This window comes from Pleurodeles waltl, chromosome 4_1, assembly GCF_031143425.1.
Source record: "Pleurodeles waltl isolate 20211129_DDA chromosome 4_1, aPleWal1.hap1.20221129, whole genome shotgun sequence".
NCBI lineage: Eukaryota > Metazoa > Chordata > Amphibia > Caudata > Salamandridae > Pleurodeles > Pleurodeles waltl.
This window is the reverse complement of record NC_090442.1, coordinates 726,660,864-726,685,446: the sequence shown is the minus strand read 5'-3', so window position 1 is coordinate 726,685,446 and position 24,583 is coordinate 726,660,864. Positions and strand designations below refer to the sequence as shown.

At 41.1% G+C, this 24,583-nt stretch overlaps 1 protein-coding gene across 2 annotated transcripts in view; it reads left to right on the top strand.

The window, feature by feature from the left end:
* PLXNA4 (plexin A4) overlaps positions 1 to 24,583 on the top strand; it is an 845,630-nt gene that overhangs the window by 606,866 nt on the left and 214,181 nt on the right. For both annotated transcript variants that reach the window (XM_069229312.1, XM_069229313.1), the window contains exons 10-12: positions 10,537 to 10,737; positions 18,521 to 18,617; positions 20,027 to 20,217. In XM_069229312.1, coding sequence (XP_069085413.1) covers positions 10,537 to 10,737; positions 18,521 to 18,617; positions 20,027 to 20,217 — 489 coding nt within the window. The remainder of the gene's footprint in view (positions 1 to 10,536; positions 10,738 to 18,520; positions 18,618 to 20,026; positions 20,218 to 24,583) is intronic.

The following is a 24,583-nucleotide window of genomic DNA, read 5'->3' as shown; positions in this document are numbered from 1 at the left end:
TTAAGGCTCTTGCATTTTGGTAGAATTGGTGAACTGAAGTAGCGGTATTCTGTTGTTTTTGGCAAAGTTGCTATTTAGTGCCATTCATGGAGTTTATAATATTTCCAACATACTGTATAATGCACCTGCACGTGGGGATGTTTCACTGCTTCTTAAAAGATCATTGTTACTGCATTGCGAGGTAATTTTCACTTTGAGTGAAGAACGAGAGAGTATGCAGGATATTTCTCTGTAGATGTGCTTTTTGTGACGTAAATAGTCACAGAAGAAACGATTCTCATGCAAATGTGGGTAAAGTGGAAAGCTTCACAACTTCATATGCTTAGCTTGAAGATACTGGAAATGATGACACAGTTTTGCAACGTTGTGATGGAGAAAGGTTACAATTATTTTAGGTAGACTATTGTTACATTTTTCATTGATACCTGATGACTCCCAGCTCCGAGAAGGAGGAGGTATTTTTGGTATGTCTAAAAGGCTGCACCTAATAAGTTATTGTTTACTAGCATACACTAAATCTTGGCATTGGTGGGAGATGGGGTTTGGTTAGTAACATATCGCGCACATTACAGTACTTTAGTCTATCCATGTTGAGCCTGAAGAGCTCTGATTTTCATTTTTTTTGTATTGGAATCAAAAAAACATTTCCTATTAAACAGTTGCTTTCTTCTGTGAACAGTGGTTAACAAAATTCATTCTAAACCGTATAAGCCAGAGGTCAAATCTTTAATTTTGTAGACTATCACAGCTTTGTCACATTGGCTTGCAAAAAAGGTTTCCTGCTAGCACAAAAAGAATTTGCAAGATAATTGGCCTGCAATATTTTTTTTGTGAGAAATTTTTGGATGCCTGGGTTTTCTTGCTTAAGCTTATTTTAGTTGGTTTTCACCCACAGTTTGCTTTATTTGAACTTCCCAAATCTTGGGCAGTTAGAATATTTTGTAGTTTTAAAAAACATCTTCACAACACTGTTAAATGTTAAAGAGAAGCCTTCAGCACCCTACACACAGCTAGCTTTTCTCCTGCTCAATTTTTAAGATGGCTGTAGTTAAAGACTAACTTTGTCTCCTTTACTCTATACTGTCAGTGAAGTGTTAAAATATCTAATCTATGTATTAAGGTGGTGGTTGTCCAAGACAATGGACATGTGCTATTATCTCTGGCTTGAGAGCTACGGTCAGCGATGTCTCACCAAACGTTCCCACAGGAAGGCAACACACCAGGTAGTTAAAGGCAGACGTCCTCTCACCCCTTCCAAGTGGAAGGCTCATGCGGCAGGCCCTAAGCAGGGCGTGTCTGCCAAGTACACTGGGGGAACTGGCCTACGAGACAGTGAGTGTGTGTGAGACAGAGGAGAGAAAAAAGAAGTATCTTCAGTCCTGAGTTTCTTTTGCCAAAAGCTCGAGCAAAAGATCCAACAGCAGCTTCATCCTAACCAACACCTCTATCTTCCACAATTCTGAGGCTGGCGACGAGCTAGCAAAGCATGTCAGGCTGTTTGAATTAAGTCCAGGCCAGCAGCAGACTCCCTTTATTCTGCTCCTTGATCAATCAGCCAACTTGACCCTACCCACCATAGTGTAAATCTTCAGTAACAGAGGAGGCATGCAAGCTATAGCTTCTCTTTCCTAGGAGAGAAAACGTACTGCTCGAAGTGCCGCCGCACATGTGCAGCATTCATAGGTCTGTTGGTGATATTTCCCCCTTGGGTCTTGCAGCAGAATCGCACTGTGACTTCGCATGCATCCCTTCTCGAACAGACAATTGATATATAATTATTATTGCTAGTCATTTATAAAACAGCTGTTAAAAATGTGACCTCAAGCTTATTTTAAATGCTACATTTGAAATTCGCAGTATTTTTCTGGTTTAGTCACTGATGCGAGGGTCCAGTCTGTGAATAATACATAGTTTACAAAATGACATTGTTTCTAACTTTCTCTTGACACAATAAATCTTCTAAGGCATAGTAACTCCATATTTTTAAGATTCTTCCTAGGACTTATAGAATCAATTTCCAATTCACTGTTTCACAATTAACTGGATAAAGTCCGATTTAGTTTCTCAGTTCTGTGCAAAAATCAGCATTCAAGATTCAAAAATGCCAATACTGCAAGGCATTGTCAAATTGCATTTGTCATTTCGTAATTGGTCATTTAACTATTCCATGTCAGCAGTTGTCAAAAGTGATGAAATGGTCGATGTGAGCAGCTATGGAGTATGATTTAGTAATCACAAAATGCTTCTACCATGGTAATCACTCTTTTACTGTTCTTGACTAATACTTGCAAATTCAATTAATCCAAAAACAAAGATTCCAGAATAAACACTCTTCAATAAAGATAATATTTACTATAAATCTATTTGGATTATCATTATGTCTCCTAAGGATAAATGCTGGTGAATCCTTCAAGTATTCTGCATATTTAATGATTGACGGAAAGAAACCCAGATACTTAGAAAGTGCAGAAAGAAACACCACTCCCATCTAATTTTCATTGTGCATGCACTTGCCGCAACACAACCATGCTTCAGTTCAACCTGAAGTGCCTGATTGCCAGTTCTAACCACTCCATGCAGTAGACAAGCTTAGAGGTACCATATATGTGCTGCAATGAAACAGGAAAACTAACCGTAGGGCAAAGATGACTGGAGGGAACTATTGTTTTGAAACTAATGAAGCGCATAAGATCTTTGAAATAGTCATATTATTGACGCAAATTTTAATAACAAGTAATACAGTTCCAAATGTACCATTCTAAATATTCTTAGAATGTACTGACATATAATGAACACTGAAGAAGACTCCAGTCAATGAAACCAAGCACATCTATATCTCAAATTTTACAAACCTAGAGAACCATGAAAACAGACATACGTGTGACAATGCAACACATTAGTGTCTCTTATGTTTTATTATATGTGCGTCAATGAGTCCTTGGCTTCTTCATTCCAAAAATGCAAATCAGCCACCAGTAGCAAAATACATGTTTTATTACTTCCAATCAATTGTGGGTACTGTTCACAGCAACTTCATGCCATGAAGCATAGGCACATAAGAAATATTATAACACTATACTCTCTAATGCATCCAATCAGGAGTACACTTATACTCATAAAAATTATACTAAAAATTGTATAATAAAATTATGATACTAATATGCATTAAAATATTGAAAATGATAGAACTGCCTACGCCCTTCAGTAATGAACCTCTCAGTTTATAAGGGTGAGGGCATGTAACTGCCAATAATGATACTCAGTATTACTGAGACAAAATGCCATTAGCTTTAACATGGTCATTAATGACACTACCCAGGACCTCAAGTGGAGAAATTCAATATTATTACACCTGGAGTTAATGCTAAAATTAAGACAATACAGGTCTATAAAAGGGAATGTAAGTCGAATACAAGTTTCTTATGTGGAGGTTCAGTAGTGATGTGAAGACTATTTAGACTCATAATGGAGAAAGCAATCCACATGGATTCACCTAAATGTATCTTCATGAGTTTTACTTCATTGTGTCTTAAGGTGATCGAGTAGCAAGAAAGAAATCATAACAGTAACAAGGAACAACAACTAGTGTTATTATTCATTATCAAACTCATTAAACTACTAATAGGACTATTACTACTAAAATGACTACTAATAATCATATATTGAAAATGCATCCAAGGTTATTAGTAACTTACTTCAATTTTTTTAAATTGGTGTTTTTTTGGAGGCAAAGGATGTGAAATATTTGTTTTAACTTTTCAAATAATTTCTTCAGTCAGGGAAGACTTTACCATTCGAGGTCCAAGGGTATGTGCTTCAATCACTTCATCCCGTGTGTTATAGGCCATCAGCAGAAATTGAGATTTCAACATTTCAATTAGAAGGAACATTAGGCCAATCAGATAGAGCAACAATATGAATATTTCTTCTTTATGGCCTGTGCCTTCTCAATTATTTGTAATGAACTTCCTAACCGAGACAGAGACCTTTTTTTATATGCAAATTGGGCCTTTGTTCAGTGCGCTGCAATGGCGGCTTTGTTAATGAACTTGAAACAAGTGTTCTCGTAAACCAAGGTGGTGGCGGAGAGAAAGAGGGCGGAGGAAGGAACATGCCCTGAAGATGCTTTCTCGCTTGATGCTCTGAATTAAGAGGGCTCAGTGCACTGCTGATTTTATGTGAAGGGAAATAGGAAATTCGCAGCAAATCAGACGGGTCTGTATTAGGCAAGATTTCAAAATAGTAATGTTGCAAAGGAAAATATATTAGTCCATGAAAAATGTATCTCTGCTTCCACATTGCATCCTATCAGAGGAAACCCTATAGATGATTCTACTATAGGAGAAACAAATGTAGAATGTGGTTGCCAGTGAACCCCATAAGCTCATGGGTTTGATCATTTCCCTAATGTACTGATGCACTGGCTCTACAGAATCTCAAGTTTTAATTCTCACTTCATTAGGCCCCACATGAAACAATATGAAAAGCTTCTGAAGCCCTAGTAACACTCATGTACGGTGGCCAATAGTGCAGTAAAGCTGGGTCGCCTGTCCTCAGTCTGGAGGGATTTATTTACACAAACTCTTGAGCTTCTTCTGGTGGAACTTAACCATGCACCATCATAAAGGCCTTTTTTATGGGCGAGTGCAAAGCGCTCCATTCCGTGCTGTAATCTCTCTTTGGACTTCCAACCACGCACATTGTCACGTCGGTCACTTTCACTGGTTCGTGAACTTGCCTTTTAAAATCCGCTTGCTTTCATTTGTGAAAGGCATGCATACATACGTCATGCCTTTTCTGGTGTAAAGCCCACCTACACAGCACCGGTAAACTACTAAAAACAATACGAGGCTCGATGTTTTCAGCATGGTTTCCGGACTACTTTATCTGTTTATTTTCCACGCAGTGCGATCATGCTGCATTTTACATAGTGCGATCGCGCTGCGTTTTTTCTTTTAATTTGTGTGGCAAGAAAAGTCCATTTAGGAGTTTACAATGCTAATAGCTCTAACTTGAGCAAATGCGAGACCTGTTGCATTGAAAATGCTTGTTCGGAAATGGCCGTAGTATGGCCCAATATTGTGGTATATGTGGCCTTCAGGATCAAATGTTCTACTAACAGCTAAATTATTTTTTATGTATGTATTTCCTATCGTTCTGCATCACATGAAGCTATTAGATCACTTTACACCCAACTATAACTGCATATGCAAAATATGTTTACATAAAAACATAAACTAGAAAACAATTGAGCAAAGAGGAGGGTAGGAGGGTTCTGGAGGGGAGATTAGCAGAGGGAGGGTTGAAGAAGTGGATCTTTGGAGAGGATAAAATTGAACATTAATGAAATGTGATGAATCATAAAGGTGTTAGTAAGAAGAGGGGTTGAATGATCCAGGGTGTCCCCCAGTAAGACTTCTTATGAATTGAAAAGCCTTGAGTCTTTTTGTTAGGGCAATGGCAAAGCAGGCCTGCAACCAACACGATCGGCTGGGCTACAGCTTGCCAAGCACATCCCAACATTGAACATTGCTTTATAAGGCCGCAGATATAAGCCACATATCCTACATTGCACTGTAAATCACCGCCATGGTCTACAGCAGCGCTACTGTGAGGGCAGGGCTAGTTCTAGGCATCGGCCAAGACACAGCTGTCTGGAGCGGCACTGATAGAAGCTTCCGAATGGACCTAAATGCAGAACCAATAATTCATTTGCAGCTGAAAGCATGAGCAAAATGTCGCATTTTCTCTGCTGTGCTGCCCAAAATTGTTCCACCTGCCTTTGCTTTTTTTTGCACAGCACTACAAGGAAACAGGCTCTTGTCCAGGAGGCAGAATTAGAGGCCTGTGATCATCGACTTAAAATTGTCTTATTGTCATTCTATTACTGTCCCTAACCTCCTCACATAACTCACTGTGGGAGAGTTACTCGTTATGATTATTTTCAGGTGAGTCTTAACACATAAAACTTCAGCACACTATAAATAGTTACCTCAGTAACATTGATTTTCACTTGTAAATTTATATTACCCATGGTCATTTTACAATGTGGCACCTTGAGCTCCTGAGGCTCTTGCACATAAAAACGAGATTTAGGGGACACTATGTTGTTTGGGCAGAGGATTTACAAAATTCATTTCTGCAGTTCACTTCTGAAACGACTTTATTAACTGTAATAAGAAACTAGCTGCAGGCCCTTTTTGCAGGAGCATTGATCTTCGGGTTATGACTTTCCAGCTACTTAAAAAAAACCAATAAAAACAATGTTACTGTTAAATACCAACACACACATTTGCTTCGTGGCATTCTTCTGTGACAGCATAGCTGATTGTGAGCTCCTGGTCTGCAGACCACCACAGATGTCAGCAGCAACCGGTGAAATCAATGATCCATCTTGGCAGTATAAGCCGGTATGAGGGATGGGAGCTTCTCTCTTGCTTTAATGGTTGTTTCCGTGCTCAAACGCCACCCCTTACATTTGCGCACATGCATGTCCTTTTAGTCTCTTGCCTGGGCTAATCTCCAACAATCTTGGAATTCAGCAAGGGCGGAATTGACAATCCCGACTGTGTGCAAGTGACAACTAGGTGCATTCATGAGTGCAAATTATTGTTTAAGTTAAATAATATAAATTTGCCATCAGAAATGGACTTATGCCCTCATAAAAGTAAGATGGTAGATGCGAGTTTAAGTGTGAATTAAGCTCCTAAAAGGGTTTAGTTCTAACATTTCATTGTGGGTACACCTGTAAAAAAGCGCAGATGTTCATATTCCCGCGTTTATGCTTGCTCACACACCTTTCACAATTAGTTTCTCAGTCCTCAATACAGTTGTATATATACCTCACTCAATTGCAGGTTTAAACCAGTTGCCAGTTATCAAATGGAATGTAGTGCATTCTGAATTGGTGGCAAGAGATGTGGTTTGTACGCAAGTAGAAAAAGGCATTTGGGTTTCAACAGTGCCACTTCCATTACAAGGCACTTCTAGGCATTCCATGTTACCAGTCAGCAGGTCAGCGCAAAATTGGCCCGTCAAAAAGCAAATGTGGGCACATTGCAAGAGGATGGGTGGCAAAATGTTACTTCGCTCAAGATATTCTTGTGCAGGTCATGGGCCTGCCCTTGTGGTAGGGGCAGGAACGATGGCCAAAATGGAAAGGACATCCGACCAGTCTATGGGCAGTAGAATTAGGAGGCAGAAGCACAGACTGCCTCCCCCATTCCTTTGAAGTCATTATACCTGGCAATCAACAGGTATTTGTTTTTGACGTCTTATCAGCATCCTTGCACTGGGTGTCCATAAGAAACGATAAGTTCCCTTAAATATGGCCTCGGTATCACAGATGGGGGTCAGGACGCGTTACGCGAATTCAATTCAGATGAAGCGGCTTGATGTCTGCACAAGACACAGATTTTCAGTGCTAAAAATAGAGATAATGGTGAACAATGAAAACCTCCTGCCGTTCTCCGCCATTGATTCCTGGGACTCCTGCTGGCTGGGAAGCGCTGCGTGCTGAAGGCGGCAGAAAGGCTGCATTGTGACTTGTATCTGAAATGAAAGCACCCCTCTGCCTGATCCTAGGAATTAAAGTTAAAAAGACCCCTCAGGAGACAGAAAGAAGGCCTTGAAGCAAGGCTTTGACTAATTTCCTATTGGAATACTTTGAGAGAGTGTGGCACCTGTCCTCACTCAATGTTTCCCATTCTTCCATAAAAAAAAGTTATTTCTGAGCACTGATCCAAAAGTCTTTGTCCTGAAACTTCTGAGTTAGCTTTTATAAACAACACTTAAAATCTGTTAGCTAAAATCCGAGTGCTAAATAACATTTTCAAAAGGTTACAGTCTCAAAGCCTCTTTTTGTATGCATTGAGAAAAGCTTTCGTTTGATTGCATATTGTGCATGAAAGCAGGGCAATGCCAGCTTCACAAAGTGGGCCCGTCTTTTAAGGAGCACTTCTAACAAATCTGCCCATTGGGAGAACTTTAATCAAGTAAAATGCTCAAAGAAGTACTTAAATTCTCCCGGTCAACTGAACCCGATTATAGGCCAAAGCCAATAGCATTACCTACTATTACGTCGTAAGGCGTCTTGTTTATGTTTTCTTCATTCTGTCTCTGGTGTGTGTTTGTATGTTATCTTTAGGCAAAGTGCCACTTCCAAAGGTCACTAATTCCATATTCTCTTACATGTAGATGTTAAATGTGACAACATGACTGTCTCCAAATTTTCACGTCATTAATGGCAAAGTGCCCTCAAGGTGGGACACATCACCTTCAAGATGCTCACACTGTTTTAACCACTGGGGTAACAATAGCCCCCACAGTGTGGAGGCTACCGGAGCTCCAGGGTGGCCCTTGAGAAGAGTACACTGTGCACAGGTGGCAGGCCCCTGGCCCGAGAGCTAATGACTGGGTAGGGGAGGGCCCCCCTTCATGTACTTTGCAGGGGAGCCGCCTCAAGTTTCATTACGCCACTGGTTTTAACTATGGACTGGCTTTGGGACATGAGACACTCATCATTAATGCACCCCTATCACAAACAATGCCCAATGGAAGCGCTCATATTAGGAACACGCAACATTAGGGCCTGCTGAATTAGTGTCACGATGTGCTGTCAAGCAGCCTCCCACATGACCATGAGGTACTTGCTACTGACTTACCATTTACACAATATTGACGGCCATCTGGTTTCATATTGCTGCACGTTGCATCATACCAATGAAGGTCAGTATGTTCTGTTTGAAAACTTGTTTTCAAGACCTCACCTTTATTTATCTCAAGTAAATGGTACAAGTTTGTGTCGCTTGTTCTATACTGATTTGATTCCACTTGTAGAGCGTAGCATCCTACTCCTGCCTTACTGCCTGCCTTTGGAGACTTGAGGTATATCAAGCCTTTACCTCATGCGAAAGTGCTGGGTCCTAGCTGCTGGTGCACTCTTCAAAAAATTGCAGAGTGTGAATGTTTTCATATCCCACTGACTTGGAGGCAGGGATGCCTCACAACAAGATGCAGTGCATGACTGAAGAAGAGTGTCAGAATTTGCTTCTATAAGAGCTGCTTGCCTGGGTGACTAATCTGCCCTCACATCAGTTGTCAGGCTGCAGTAAACTGTGGTACCCCACTGAAGGGAGGTACAGTTTCAGAACGTGATGATCTAGGGAACTTTCATTACCTGCCTGGGCCATCTACGTTCATGTCTATCAAATGAATTCAAGCTGCACCCAAACAAAATCGGAGAAGAACGCTCCTTACACTCAAACTCAAAAGGAGTAAATGTTTGGTGAATTCGGATGGAGTGAGGTTGCCCAAATAAAAAAAACTTTGATCCAAAGTCGATCCAGATTTTAATTGTTGTGCGTTCTCATGGATTTGCTCCATTTGACTTGTATGCTAACATCCATGCTTCCAGATATATCCTTATGTTTTTAGAGGATAAAACCAGAAAGTGACCAATGATTGTGCCGATTGCCTCCATATCATGAGGGTCATCTTTAGCCCCCATCACTGTGCTCTTTCACAATTGGATTTGTAAGCCCACCCTTCTAAAGGAAAAGAAAATCCTCAAGTCTGAGACCAACGCTTTCAGATATCTAAAACACATTTTTGCAGTTTTTTAAGTACTACGGCTCATCTAATCTTTTTGGGCTTCTCGTGTACTCTCATCCCTGGCCCCCAAAAACTGTGTTCCATATCTTTATTTGTTGTGTAATCTTTCACCTACTCCTCAAATCTCTCACTCCTTTAGTTCTCTTAACTAGTTACCATTTCACTCACCTCTCCTGTTTTGTTTTTTGTGTGTTGTTTTTAAGTGTGTTGCTGGTCTGACCCCTTCTCATCGTTTCCTTCTTGTCCCTGTCTGTACCTTTCCTCTCATTTCCTTCCGTATGCTCCATCCCACTCCTCATCATGCCTCTTAGTTTCCCCCAAGCACTGGAACAGCCTTCCATCTCTCCTCCACCACTCTCTCCAACATCTCCTGTGTACTTAAAAACTCCTCCTTTCATCGGGTTCCACTCATAGCCACGGAATGCTGTCTAATCTTGTTCTTTCTTTGTATTGGTCAGCAATTGGGCAAAAGTTCCTTATACATTCAATGCAATGAAATTGCATCATTGAACTGTGTGTTGCCTGGTATGTATTGCTATATTACATGCAAAGAAAATGTAGACGTCAAACCGGTTGAGGTACATAATTCACGGAAGGAGATCACATTAAGGGCTGATGAATAGAAATAACACACATAACATAATCCGTTTAGATAATGGCCTTTGAAAATACTGCCATTTGTGTAATAACAATTGATAAAGATGTAAAATATAGTATGACTGCGTCTTCCCGAAGCTGTGTCTTTCTTTTCATTTCCTGGGCTCCTCTTTCTAGCAGTTTTTAGGGATGTGGCTTTTAATTCACTTCACGTTGTAAATAAGCTGCTCACAAAGGATGCATGCTAACTGCTATCACATAAAGACACACGCTTGCTGATATCACATGTGCATGCTCATGGCTTCTGCTTTCTTGTGTCTCCTCCAGGAATGCCCACAGCTGCTTCAAGCGGAGAGGATACTGGTGCCTGTGGAGGTGATCAAGCCCATCACCCTCAAGGCCAAAAACCTGCCGCAACCACAGTCCGGCCAGAGGGGGTACGAGTGCATACTGAATATTCAGGGCCGGGAGCAGCGGGTGCCCGCGCTGAGGTTCAACAGCTCCAGCGTGCAGTGCCAGAATACCTCTGTAAGTTAGCTCTGAAAACTAGAAACTTGTTGATCCTTGCACATCACTGTAAAGAATGTAACCATGAGGACACCTTCCTCCACCAGACAGTCCATGGTATGTGCCAAGACTCCAAAGGTTCCTGATTTCACACTTATGTCCCTCTTCTCGCTGCAGCTACAATGCTCAGTTCTATTGTAGGTCTTTAATGAACATTTTCTTCATTCAGTTTTCCAAGAAAGCTACTATTTCCTTTGTCAAAAGTGAGTAGTATGTCTATCACCCTCAGGCGAAGGATTACATGAGTACGACGGTGAATGTGATTGAACCTCCCAATTAGTTCACACTACCCACATCGTTTCCATTGCATCTTGCCTTCTACTGTTGGTATGGGCCTCTTTGTAACAGCCCAAAAATGCACAAAGTACAATTTGTGCAGAATCATAGCCAAAATAATTGATCGGTTTCAAGAGCCCATGCAACACCTCTTTTTTGTTTTTATTGAGACTTTGGTCAGGGTATAAAACGGTACAAGAAATCATGGACATGAGGCTTTTTATAATCCAGTGTCTGAAGCATAACCAATCTCTAGCTTGGATAACAGTGCCTCATTTGCCCAACAAATCAAGGCGTACTACCTCATGCTTGGCGGTGTTGGGTATAGCTTGGTCATACTGTAAGCACAGCTAGTGGCAGTATATTGTCCCTGTAGCGATCTGGAAAAAGGACCTGGGTTTGCTTTGCTGTACTTTCCTGCACAAAATAGATACTGGCTCCAACAGTTTGTCACGCCACTCTTGAAGAAGCTGCACACTGCCATCCTATTCACATCATGGAAGGCCCAGTGATAGTCAGGTTCCTGTTACACTACAAACACTTTATCGGCTCTTAAACCCCTAAATCCAAACCCGACCAACAGAAATATTGTGAAAGAAACATCTTACTAGTTGGCATTTCATCATGTCATTTTTGGCAATCGTAAATGATACTCACACTTACTCCTTGCGGGAGGAAGGTTTGGAACTGAAAAGTCTGCAGGTAGAGTTACGTGGAGTTAACATCTTTGCACTGCAGCTACATGGTATGTCAAAGTCTTCTAACTTGGCCCAGCTTCACCACATAGCACAATTTACTGCAAACAAAAATAAGATTTTGCAAGAGATTTTTTCCCACATGGTCTCTGTTTTAGGGCATCTAGTAAAAACTCCTGTCTTATATCCAAATGGGCAGTTTGAATCACCTATATGGGCCCTGTTTGAAACTCTCAGGGTGTGGAGGATTTCAGTTTTCAATGCTTGCAATCCATACCCAAGCCCTGAATTGAAACAAATAATCGAGAATGTTTTGTAAGGAAGCTCACCCACTAACCCAATCTGCTGATTTATTTGTTTCCATCAACGAAAGTCAGTAATTCACTTTCATGTAAACAAGTGCTGTCACCCAAACCACATTTTCACCATCATCCACCAATCCACTCACCAGTTTGTTACTTACCTCGCACTCCCATTCACTGCCTCATGCACTTATTCTACCAACCAATTCACTTCTATCCACAAACCAAAAACAACTACCCACCTATTTACTCTCACTGCCCTAATGACTCACCCAACAAACTGCCCATTCACCCACTCATTCAATCATTCTCTGTTTTAGTCTCACCAATTATTCTATCCACCTGTTCAAGCACATATCACCACAACCCTGAGTATCCACTGATCCCGTACCTCAACAGATTGTGAACTTTACACCCTCTATTCACTCTCTGACTCACCAATAGCTTGTGCACCCTTTGACACACTCACCTACTTGTCCACACATAACTCACTTACCAAAGCTGTCACCCACAAAGTCTCATTCACTCACTCAGTTGCGTGCTCATTCAGCCTATCCACTCACTGTTATCATGTGTGGTACATGGTTGATTCTGCTGGTAGAGCGACAACGTCTTCCATGGTTTGTTTTCCAGATGCATTGGCATCAACAGTAAAGGACTTTGCTTTATTATCCAAAAACATAATTAATGTAAGATAAAGCATGACATTTTAGAAGAACCAAAAAGGAATTTAAATGGAATATACTGAGGTACAAATACTTATTTTTCTACCTTAAATATAGAATTCAGCAAATGAGTTCTTGAACATGATTTGGAAGCTTATTCTTATCTTGGAAGATGAGACAAGAAAGTTCTTAAATCGTGACACAAAATCAAATGTGATCATCCATTTTTTCCTGTAGGTTTCTGCTTTGATGAACCCCTGGTATGGAACATTGCTGAATTACCCTGCGTGCCTTTCTTTATTCTTGAAAGCTCATCCTCATTGAAGAGACTGTATTGAATATTCAAGCAGCTCAAAGGGAAGAACACGGAGCAGTCTTATGAATTCCCTTCTCTGTTTTCTGTTGGGAAGCCGTCTCTATTTTCCTTCATCGCAGCTGCCATTGCGCAATGTAATCGTACACCTGAATAGAAGGGACCCGGCTACCCAAAGTTTCGAGCCACCTGCTGAAATGCTTTCAATGGAGCAGCAAGTGGCTCGCCAATCTTTGATCCCCTTCATTGGCACCGGAGGGGGCTGCGGCCACCAACCTCTTCTCGGGGCTACATTGAAAGCTGTACAGGGGCGTAATGATACATCCTCGAGTGCTGATGGTTGACGCGGAGTTGCTTTATCATAACATGAATAACCAAACAATCAGACCACATCTGCAAAGAGCTGGGGCGCTTCTGCTAATAAGAGCTAAGAAAATCCCCTATTTTTGATGATACAAAATTTCACAATACTTGTAAATGTATTATAAGAAAACAGACATATATATTTTATAAATATTTCTTTTCTCACTGCCCCACCGTTTTTAGTGCATTTGTTTTTTGTGGCCGGTGTATGGAGCATTTGTGTCTTAAGCTAACAATATTGTGATAAACTCCTCCCTCAGAGATCTTAGTATCCATTGGTCACGGCTAAGCCATGTATAATCTGATGGTGGTGGCCAAGAAAGTCTTTATACTTCAGAGAGTGACAAAATCAGATTTTTAGGAATCACACTCAGTTTTTTTTTTAGCTCCAAATGGGCATAAATGAAAAGGCCTTTGATTGATGTAAAAGGAAAATAAATTAATTTCGCACCATTTTGCTTTGCTATTTTATTGATGATTCGTCGACTGTAGTTGGGAAGAATCTATTCTATCATCAATTAATCTTTTGTGACAAGTGAGCAAGTGGAATGAGTTTTCCTTTCTGGTGCTTTGTTTGTATACATTTGTCTATTGTTTAGCAGTTATGTTTAGTACCTATCACACCCTAAGGTTGTCAGAGCGCTATAGTTTTAATTACAGCTCAGTATCTGAAGTCAACAACTTGATTTCTATTTGGTCAGGCAAGACAAACTAAGAGGTTTTCAGCTCTTCTTAGTTATTGGGGACACATCAATAGTTGTGTTTCTTTCTTGTTACTTGAAATTCAATATGCACTTTCCTTAACTTTGTAGACTTTCGCGGTGAAAATAAATTATCCTCATAGTCGTCATTTAAAACACAATTCTTGTTTTTAGTCTCTGGATACACGGCAATAGTTTTCCATCCTCATTATTGAAGAAACACGACGTGGGCCACTTGTGGCCACCAGAAACCCAACATTTTTTTCTCTCTCTTTATTGATGCACAATAACATGTCACCCCACTAAGGGCGTTATTACGAGGTCCGCCGTATTGGGATTGGTAATTCCAACCCATCATTACTGTCGGCCGTCAGTACTGTCACTCTGGGATGACTGAGGAAAAACCTTGCCAGTATTCGTTGGATCTCGAGGGTCCACTAGGAAATGAGGAATAACCAGGCATTGGATTTACATCATGCACATCTCCTCTTTCCCACATGCATTTTCATGTGGAAAATTCAGCCGTGTTGAGTAACCTGTACGGTCTCTTCACGGTAAACATTACTTGTGATCCTGATTTGCCCATTGAATATTGTTACCAGCCCCATCGGAATGACGAGAAACTGACAATAAGGGTCGTGGTAGTGGCGGAGAGGATGACACAGCAGTACATTGCCATCTCTTTATATTGACTGGTGACACAGAGGGTCTGCTCCCTTTATGAGCTTTGGGAACACAAAAGTTTTCACTCTGTAGGTATTGGCAGAAGTATTATTTCTCTCTTTCCCTCATCAACAATGACACAACAAGAGTTTTACTTCTTTTTGTAATCGTTGTACGCACAAGAAAAGCTATCCCTTTCTTTCTAGTTACAGTAGACACACACCAAGGGTGTTTTCACCCTCCAGAAAAGCAATACAATGTTCCTTTCTTAGCAGTTTTCTGTGACTCAAAAGAAATAAGAATTGAGATGTTTCCCACCCAGCGGGCTGTGACTTATACATTAGATAATGAGAGAAAATCCCAACATTGGTTTGCATTTCCATAACAAGGCTTCCTTTACACAAACACAAATCCTTTCTTCACCGTCATTCGAGAAGCAAGATTTCTCTTTTTCATTTGAAAGAATACGTCCAACTTCCAGAGAAACAAGGCTTCTATACACTGCAGAATGAAGAGGGATTGTTTGTGGAGAAGAACGCGTTTTCAGTCTGTTTTATTGTAGAAAAGGGTGCTTTCGCTTAGAGAAAAGTGACTTTTCCCTTCTTAACTGTGGTAGAAAATTGATTTATCTCTTCTGGAGAAAAAAACAACAACTTTTTTTCCATTTATTGTAAAATGAAGTCTCACTGCCAAAGAAAGATGTGTCCCTTCTTTAGAAAAACGATTTTTCCCATGTTATGTGTATTGTAGAACAGACACACAACGTCTGCATTTTATTTCAGTATAGAAACCAGACATGCATTGTTCTGGGAAATAGTTTTTTTTCTGTGTTTTTTTTAGTTATGAGAGAACCAAGCGGAAGCCATTTTTTGCCGTTTCAGAAGTTGTTTTTGCAGGCTCTTCTTAATCTCAGTAGACAGTGGTCAGCAGTCCATTGCGGTTCCAGATGTCACTAGACTGAGGTGTGTGTACCTCCCAGTTTCAGAGGTAATGCCTTTACTTTTTATGTGTCAGCCCCAATTTCAAGTTTAAAGACAGTCTTTTTAAAAAAAAAAAAAATCGCATTCCTAATCTTTCTTTTCTTACAACACATCTCATATCTGTATATTTAGATAGTTGTCAGGTTAGTCTTTTTTCCATCGCCCCATACAAGTTGTCACATTATCCTCCATCTTGCAAGTGACCCGGAGCTGCAATTGATTGAGTGATGGAGCTGAGGCAGGTAAACACATCTTGCATCTCACGCTAGCCTCCTCTCCGCTGAGTGACAGGTCTTTGCGAGCGGCTGGGTTACACTTCATAGGTACAGATGATATTTCCCTGATGAAGAAAGTGCACAAACGGACCGCAGGCTATCAAATGGCACGGCTGGGAACAGGGCTATTTTTACCAGCCAGACGTGGCCTTAACCACTTCAGCAAAGGCTCAGTCACAAGGGGCTTTGACCGGCCACTGCTTCGAGATATAAATAAGTACAATGTTTCCTGTGGGATGGTGATCTCAGACTTATATGTAACGCCTTCAAAACACAGATCTTGCACTGGCCCTCTATCAGAGTCTATAAAATACACGATGTGGTCATGTGGTGCTTAAATGTCACTGGGGTAACCAGTGCCACAATAAGAAATAATAGTGTCACCCAACTCAGTGGTACTCCCTTTATCAACCTTGGAAAGATGAAAGGGTGAGCCTATGGCCCTGGGATTGACTTTTGTGATGTGCAGGTTGCAACTATATTTCTGCAGCTTGCACATTAAACCAAGCAAGTGGCTGTAATGATGATCAAGGAATTTGTGAAAGCTGGAATGTGGTGATTATTTCCTGAATATAGCCCTCAGAATAAAGAAAACATTGTCTGACTGTCTCTTGGAATGGAGGTGTGTCACGTGGAAGGCATTAGTATTATAGACTCACATCCCACCTACCCAGTTTACCTTTGCATCAGTTGCACTGACTTCGCAGCTAGAAAGCTTCTGTGTACACGTTACTACACAGGCAAACACTGAATATTTTACTGCACATTTTGCGTTGTTGTTTTTATGAATATCAAATTAGTGTACAAAGTTCATTTTATGTAAGTTCCGAATTTGTATTTGTCGTGCTGCAGTGCAACTTTACTTTTGCTTGCACCGAACTCTAGAATAAAATTGGATGCAATCATATACCAGGATATGCAGCCAGGATTTTATTCTGTGTACCAAAAGAGTTTATAATTATCACATGTGGCTGTTTACGCATCCTGTCTCGTCATATGTCCTTCCGTCAGTCTTCCTCTCCATCCAATAACTAGGAAGTCCCTGTTTCTAGGTAAGTGGCCAGTTTCAAGGCTCGGTAATGGTATGCTCTTCATTTCACCAAAACAAACAGAACTCAGTCATACATTCAGTACTTCAGAAAGAGCATGGGTCTTCTGAGATTGCATCGCAATAGAAAAACTCAGGCCCAATGTACAAACAGACAGGTCAGAATTTGTACCCCAGCTATATGTAATATGTAATAGTGTGATTTGATCTGTCCACTAGTAGATTGTGTTGAAAAATCTCCAGTTGCAAGGGTAATGAGCTACCCAATGAATATTAATTAGGCAGGTTGCTGTTTGTGACTCCATGTGGATTCAAACAGGGATTGTGGGCCCACAAGGAAGAGTAGATCACGATCCGTGCATTTGCATTCCCAAACACAGGATTTTATTATAAAGCAGCCTTAAAGAACATTGTCTGCTGTAATTTAAAAATTGTTATCATTTGGAAAGAAATCGAGGGAGCAGGCTGCCTGTTTCACCCAGATCACCTGACACAGCTCCCAAAGGGGAAGCTGTTCAGTGGGGACAGCTTCTCCTTCGACAATAGGTTAGCACCTCCTTTGAGGAGTCATATTTTTTCAATGGTTTGCAACCACAGTTTTTTAAATGTTTTTTTTTTTTACTTGTAGTATTTGTAAAGTTATATACTCTCCAAAAACTGGTTTCCTGCGCTAGCAGACACAATGGACCAACCGGAGAGACGCACAAGCCGTGATCAGCTTACTGTGGGCAGAGCCAGGTCTTCAGAGCCTTCTTGAGTTGTAATAGCTCTGTTGCAAATGCAGTCACAAACCATAAGTTTCATTGTGAATCGCAACACGGAGGGGACACCCCTTCATGTCCCCTCTGATTTGTGATTCAGAATGAAGCAGTAAACCTATTTTTCAATTTTCAAAGACTTTTCCTAATCACCAGATTGATTCAATATATGGTAAAAAATTGCAAAACCCTCTATTTTTTTTCCAATCACAGGGTTTACAACTGAAAGATGAATTTGTATGTTATGCTGGAAATTGCAGTCCATGGACCCTTGGAAATGTAAATGGGTCTCCCTTCTCCTTGAACACTTCTTGTGAGCCTTCAGTAGCGAGTAGAGGGAGTTTGATGTCCTTCTAGCCTTGTCAGATTCACAAAATTTGAGTCCTCTAGGTCAATAGTGATACATCAGCTCTCAAAGATTTAGAGACTTCTCCATCAGATGGTATAAGTAAGCCTTGAGCACCTCAAAATATAATGCATTGTGGCATGGTAGCCTACAGTTTTGGCCAGTTCAGTAGAAGGCATCAAAGCTACTTTGCATGGCTACAGAGATCCGGATTATTTGACTCACCCAGGCTGGTCGAGAATCAATCTATCCTTACATCGATCCTGAAGGAATCTTGTGCAGATCCCGTAAATATTGTCTTGAATCATTGTATTGCTCTAGAATATGAATGATTCCATCTGTTTTACCTCTGTCCGTAGTATGCGTACGAAGGCATGGAGATTAATAGTCTACCTGTGGAGTTGACTGTGGTGTGGAACGAGGATTTCAGCATCGACAACCCAGCTCTGAACAAAGGTGAGGAATTATTTCAGTGCGTCCTTGGAACTAGTAGCCATAGCAACGTGCGGCGTAGATTCCATCATGACAAAGAAGGATTCCTGTGCATTTCTTTCTTTTATTTTAATGGACTGGGAAAATTGAAAATGCTTGGTCTGTGCATTTTTGTGACATTGGCTTTTTTCTTCCTTGCTGTACATGCAGTTCTATTATAAACTCTATGATCGTACTTTTCTTTCTGGAAGACGTATTGTACAATCATCATGTTTCCTTTTCATTTTGATTGCAAAATCAATTACTCACATAGGAACTCATTTTAAAATGCATAGAAAACTAGCAGTTGCAATGAAAATGTGTGCACTACATGCAGATGTTTCATTTCCTCCAGAAGCAATCAACTGTGCAGTGAAAAAGAATTCAGCATTGTGTCACAACTTAGGGAAAATAAGAAAAAATGAAAAAAGGCCTAATAACATTTTTACTCACAGTACAGTGCCACAATTCAGACTAGTAGTTATGCTTAACTTTGTTAGATCCCTTGATTTGTGCCTATGGCCCAGAGTTTGCGATATGGAAAGACCCACAACTTAAAAACACATGCAACCAACAAGCACTTAGCAGACACAAATTGTTTGCCATAACTTTCCTACACTATTCTTCCCTTTCTCTTGACCGAGGTCCCCAAGATCCGCAAGATCCGCTAACCAACCTGGAAATGTAAACAGGAGACCATATTAGCCTATTCTTCCTGTTCCAGTACCTCGCTTCTCCCCTCTCAATTCACCCGACTAATATGACAGAAGACCACTGAGCCCCTCAGTTGTAGTGCATCATGCTTCTTCAGGTCCCTCTCCTCATCCTAATGCAGGGGTTCCACACCAATGCAACAGTACCCCTACTGCCTCTGTGTAGTACAACTCCTTACAATCTCCTCTCACCAGATTATCAAGGTACACCCACATTGTATTTGGCGATCAGGCAGGCCACCTATGATCCAGTAAGAGTTGTATGGCAAATTCAGTTTTCAAATTCAATAAGCCTTTTGCAGCCACATGGATGGAATCATAACATGATGGGGAATACATTGAGTTTAAAACCAGGGTGTCTAATGTAGGTCCACGAGTGCTAGCTATGTATCATTCTTTTCAGGATAACAATTGTCTAGGCTAATTCTTTGCATTCAGATTTATTGCATGTAAGTATATCACATTAAGATATTGTAAGACGCTTACATGAAACCCACCATCCTGGTCAAATGTTGGACCACCTTGGTCTGAGATGTTTTTTTTGAAGGGGGGGGGATAAGATGAAGTGTCTTGGGCAGTCTTTGTGCAATTATGTTCTAAACATCTGTGCATTTCTGAGGATGACGTATCTTGTGGGGATGCACTGATGATCTTCCACTCTCTGCTTCCTTCCTTCTGCAGTTCACCTGTACAAGTGTGCAGCCAAGAGGGAGAGCTGTGGCCTGTGCTTGAAAGCAGACCTTGCCTTCGAGTGTGGCTGGTGCAAGGGAGAAAACAAGTGCACCCTAAAGCCACACTGCCAGACACCAGAGAACCAGTGGCTGGAGCTCTCCGGGGCCTACGGCAAGTGCACCAACCCACGGATCACAGAGGTAAACATGGGTGAACATTGGCTTCAAGAGACCAGGCATTGAAATGCTGGCCGTGTTGTTTTTTTAAATATATTGTTGACAATATATGCCAGATTCATTACAGCTGTAGCTTTTAGATCTCCAGTGACATACTACTTTTCATGGCCTTAGTGTGCATGGCTATTACAGTATGTTATCAGTGTTCTGATAATGCACTTTGGCATGTGTCTGCACCTATTGTTCTTTCTGAGTCTGGACACCCTCAGTACTGGTATTCTCAGTGACAGAGTCTAGGAGGTCTGGTGTTATCGTGTTTATAATGACTATTGGTCTGTCTGATGCATTCTTTAATAATGTTTCGTGTTTGCCAATAGGGTGTATCAATCTATGTGGGCATGAGACTGAGGACCGCACTGGTTATTTGCAGGTACATCCGGGGGGCACTATGTTTCAGATAATTTGGTCTGATTGGCTCTGGTGAGGGATATGCTGACGTATAAACAGACGTGTTACAAAGTATAGTTTTAATTGATCGACAAGTTTGTTTTACCAACCACCACCCACTTACCCGTGAGCTTGAAGTAATTATTAAATTCGGTATTTTATGGGACCAAAAGATGATTGACCTTTTCTGCACGTGGACGTTTTCAACGCATATGATTAACATTTCAGATACCGATTTTTCCTATTCAAATGCTGCACATATAATTTCACACCATGTTCTTTTTGTTTCACTTGGGACCCACAATTGCTCATTATTTTCATGAAATATAAATAATGCATGTCTATGTATGTGATTAACATTGCATCAACCTAGGTGTAAAGTAATGACGTCAGTCGAGTTTCACAATGCTTTTATATCCACAATGTTCTTTTAATTTTAAGGCGCACTCACAAAGTGGTTCCTGGATAAAGACACACTTACTGTGCTTCCTGCCGGAGGACACACTAGTGGTTGCTTGTGTCTTGAATGTTGCTGCCCAGATGTGTAGCACATTCTGTAGGTCTGTGTGCTGTGTTTTGCCGGCTTGTGGGAGGGGCTTCCCCTGTATGAAATAGCTCTACATTGAGTCTTTCACGCTTGTTGATGCTTCATCTCAAAAGTTTAGGTCGGTGTACACACAGGCATATGTGAGCACAACTCAGAAGTCTGCTAGTAGGAAACTTGGTGTCGGTTTTTCAAACTTCACAAATGTCAAAGCTTAAAAAAGAGGATAGGCCTTACCCACTCGGAAGCTGCCCCTGCTTTTCTGCTGGGAGCTGCTGCTGCTCCTGAGTCAGAGTCCTTTCTCGTAGACACCCCTGCACCATCTCCTGCCCGGAGTCACCCTGGAGTATTCCAGTCACGGCCCGTGGAAGGGGCGGGGCGGCGTGCGGGGGAGGGAATACAAATTAAATTAATATTTAAAAAATTAAACACTTACCTCGATCACCACCGCCGCACTGCTCCATTCGCTCCTCTACTGCAGGAACAGGCTCCCGCCCCCCAGCCTGCTCTGCGGCCAATCCTGACGTTGCTCAGAGCAGCACTAGGATTGGCTGGAAGCGCCCAGCCAGGGGCGCTCACAGGCAGACTGGGAGCCTGGGCATGCTCCCTCCAGGCCGGCAACTGTGCTGCCTACTGCACATGTGTGTTTGGCTGGCTCGAGACGGCCGGCCAAACACACATGTGCTCTGATGGGAGTGCACAGTGCACTCCCCTCACTGCTCGTCAACCCCATGGCCCGCCCCTTTACAAGAAAACATGGCTTATTATTGTTTTCTTGTAAAGGTTTTGCAGCTGCTGCTGCTGGCAAGGGGACACTCCTCCGCCCTAACGGAGGAGCCGTCCCTGGTGTATTCTAGCTCTTTGTGATGTTCATCCATGGTTTCCTTCTTCAGAGTGTCTCCTCCTGCACAAGTGGGCAATCACAATATTTTCCCACTTTTGCAAAGTCCAATGTTTCCCATCTACATACTCTGCAGAAAGTCATCACTGCCCCTGCTGGTGTGTGTATTTTATTTGTGTTACTACATCTCAAGCGTAAAGAGATTAAATTACATTGTGACTGATGTGGACCATTCGTAAATATAATCCCTTTGAGCTTCTTATTTTAACATTGAACACTTACCTCAGGGTGAGAAAAAGGATCAGAAATGAAAAGCACTAATACATGCACAGTGCACATACAAAGGCAGAAATACACTGATACTAAGAAAGCTCTTGCTCTCTGTATCTGCTATCTCTCATGTATATTGGCACAAACAACACACACACAAACTCTCTGTGTCATATAAATATAGTTGTAAACACTCACATACACACCAACACACACACTCTTTCTGATATACATAGGTGTAAACAACACACACTGTCTCTCGCACATATATAGGCGAAAACAACCCTCCCTCCAAACCGCCTCAGTTACACACACAGACATTAGGGACATGACACACCACTGATCTCAGACCCTTATTTAGCCCTATGTGCACTAACAATAGAACCGAAAGTACATTAAGTGCTTACCTCTACAGGCCTGACTGTGAGAAGAAAGATAATTATTGTAATTTTTACTAATAGCGATCTATTTTACATTAATGCATTCTGAATTACTTCACAAATCATAATAATTACACCCCCAACTGCACATAATTAAGTCGTAGTAAGTCACTGGGTATTTCCCGTTGCCCTGTGGAGTACGAGTCTGTAGAACAAGTACTCCCAGATCAGTTCGAATCCTCAAGGTGTTCTCTAGAGTAAGTTTCATGGGGCAGAGAATGTAATATTAATACATCCCAAATGACACAAAAATGGCATTCATTTTGCTTAATATTAATCCGGATATTAACAGTATTGTGTAAAAGTAACATTTATTTTCAGGCACAACAGTAATTTATTTTTGCTGCAAAACGCAAGTTATTTGGCCTTAAATGTTATTTTGTTTGTTCTTTTCTATGATGCCTAGAGCTTAAGCTGTTGTGCTGTGTAGTATTGGCCTGAAATGTATCTTGTATGTGGCCCACAAATGCCTGAAAATTTACCCAACCCTATCTTGAATTCTTTTTAATTTGCCTTGCAAAATATTTATATTTTAATGCCTTCGCCTTGGATACAAATGGTTCTCTGTAAGGATTGGTTACCTGTAATTGGGACTGCACCATGCTCCACTGCGGTGTGGTGATGTACAACATGTGGTAGGAAGGTGGGAAGACGAAGCATGCTCGGTGGAGTGACTTGTCATCTCTCTTCCACCACGACGGACCGCAAGACATAGTTTCTGTCCTGCCACCACCTTAAACCTCTTGCTTCTGGACGGAATACGTGAAGCAGTACTACTCTACTCTCAGTTTCAACCACTTTCTAGCAAAGTGTAAGCGCTTGGTCCACAACGATTTGTTGTGGTGTAGGTGTGATGTAGAAAGTAGACACTTTGAACACATGTGTTCACATAAAGCTTAAATGGTTGTGTAAATTACTAAGATCAGTCCTACCAATAAGAGTAACACTGAACTAAAGTTATTGCTTTTTCATACGTTGTTTATCCCACCTAAAAACTCTATGTATTTTTTCTAATCAAAATGTTTTTTTTGCAATACTGAAGAGGTACAACTCATGGGCTCTTCTGAATGCAGGTTCCTCCTATCTCAATGTTTACGAAAGATGATTCCATCACATACGCCTATAGAATCGTTCAGAAATATTGCGCTGAGTGATATTTTGCGTCGAAGTAGAAGTATACATTCAAAGACAAGTAACTCATCCCAGTAGTTTAACATATCCTGGAGTTGGTCACCTTCGACTGCTAGAAGGAATCGACTAGTGAACATTGCACATTGACTATGAATACTTCCAGCTCCTTGTATTGGAGTGAGCACAGCAGTTAGACACAGCTCAAAAAAATATAGCACATCTTCCCTTATGTTCCACGTTTTGACACAGAGACCACAATTTTAAAAACTCAGTAATCTCATACAAGCTGAACCGAACTCAACAGTCTCTTTACATCTCTCGCTCTGTCCCAAAAGCATATCTATCTTCAAAAGGTATGCATTTCATGCACCAGCTAAGTCAAGGCAGGTAGTAGGGGAGATGAAAACATGTAATTGCTTGTTTATAGTCCAACAGTAATAACATTACCACCTAATGACATCTGCTGGTATGGGGGTTTACACCGATAAATTACAAGTGGCGTTTGGTAACTGTTACTGCAGATTTCTTATGGTGTGCACAGCTCTGAATACTCAGGAGACAATTAGATCCAGGGTGTGCACTGTGCAAAGAATTCCAACCAATCAATGTTTCTTTTGTATATATGATTGTTCACAGTTTCCTTATAGACACTCAATGGCACTCAAGTCCTCTGTGCACAACTAAGGTGGCCCATGGGCTGCAAGTTAAAATTCTCCT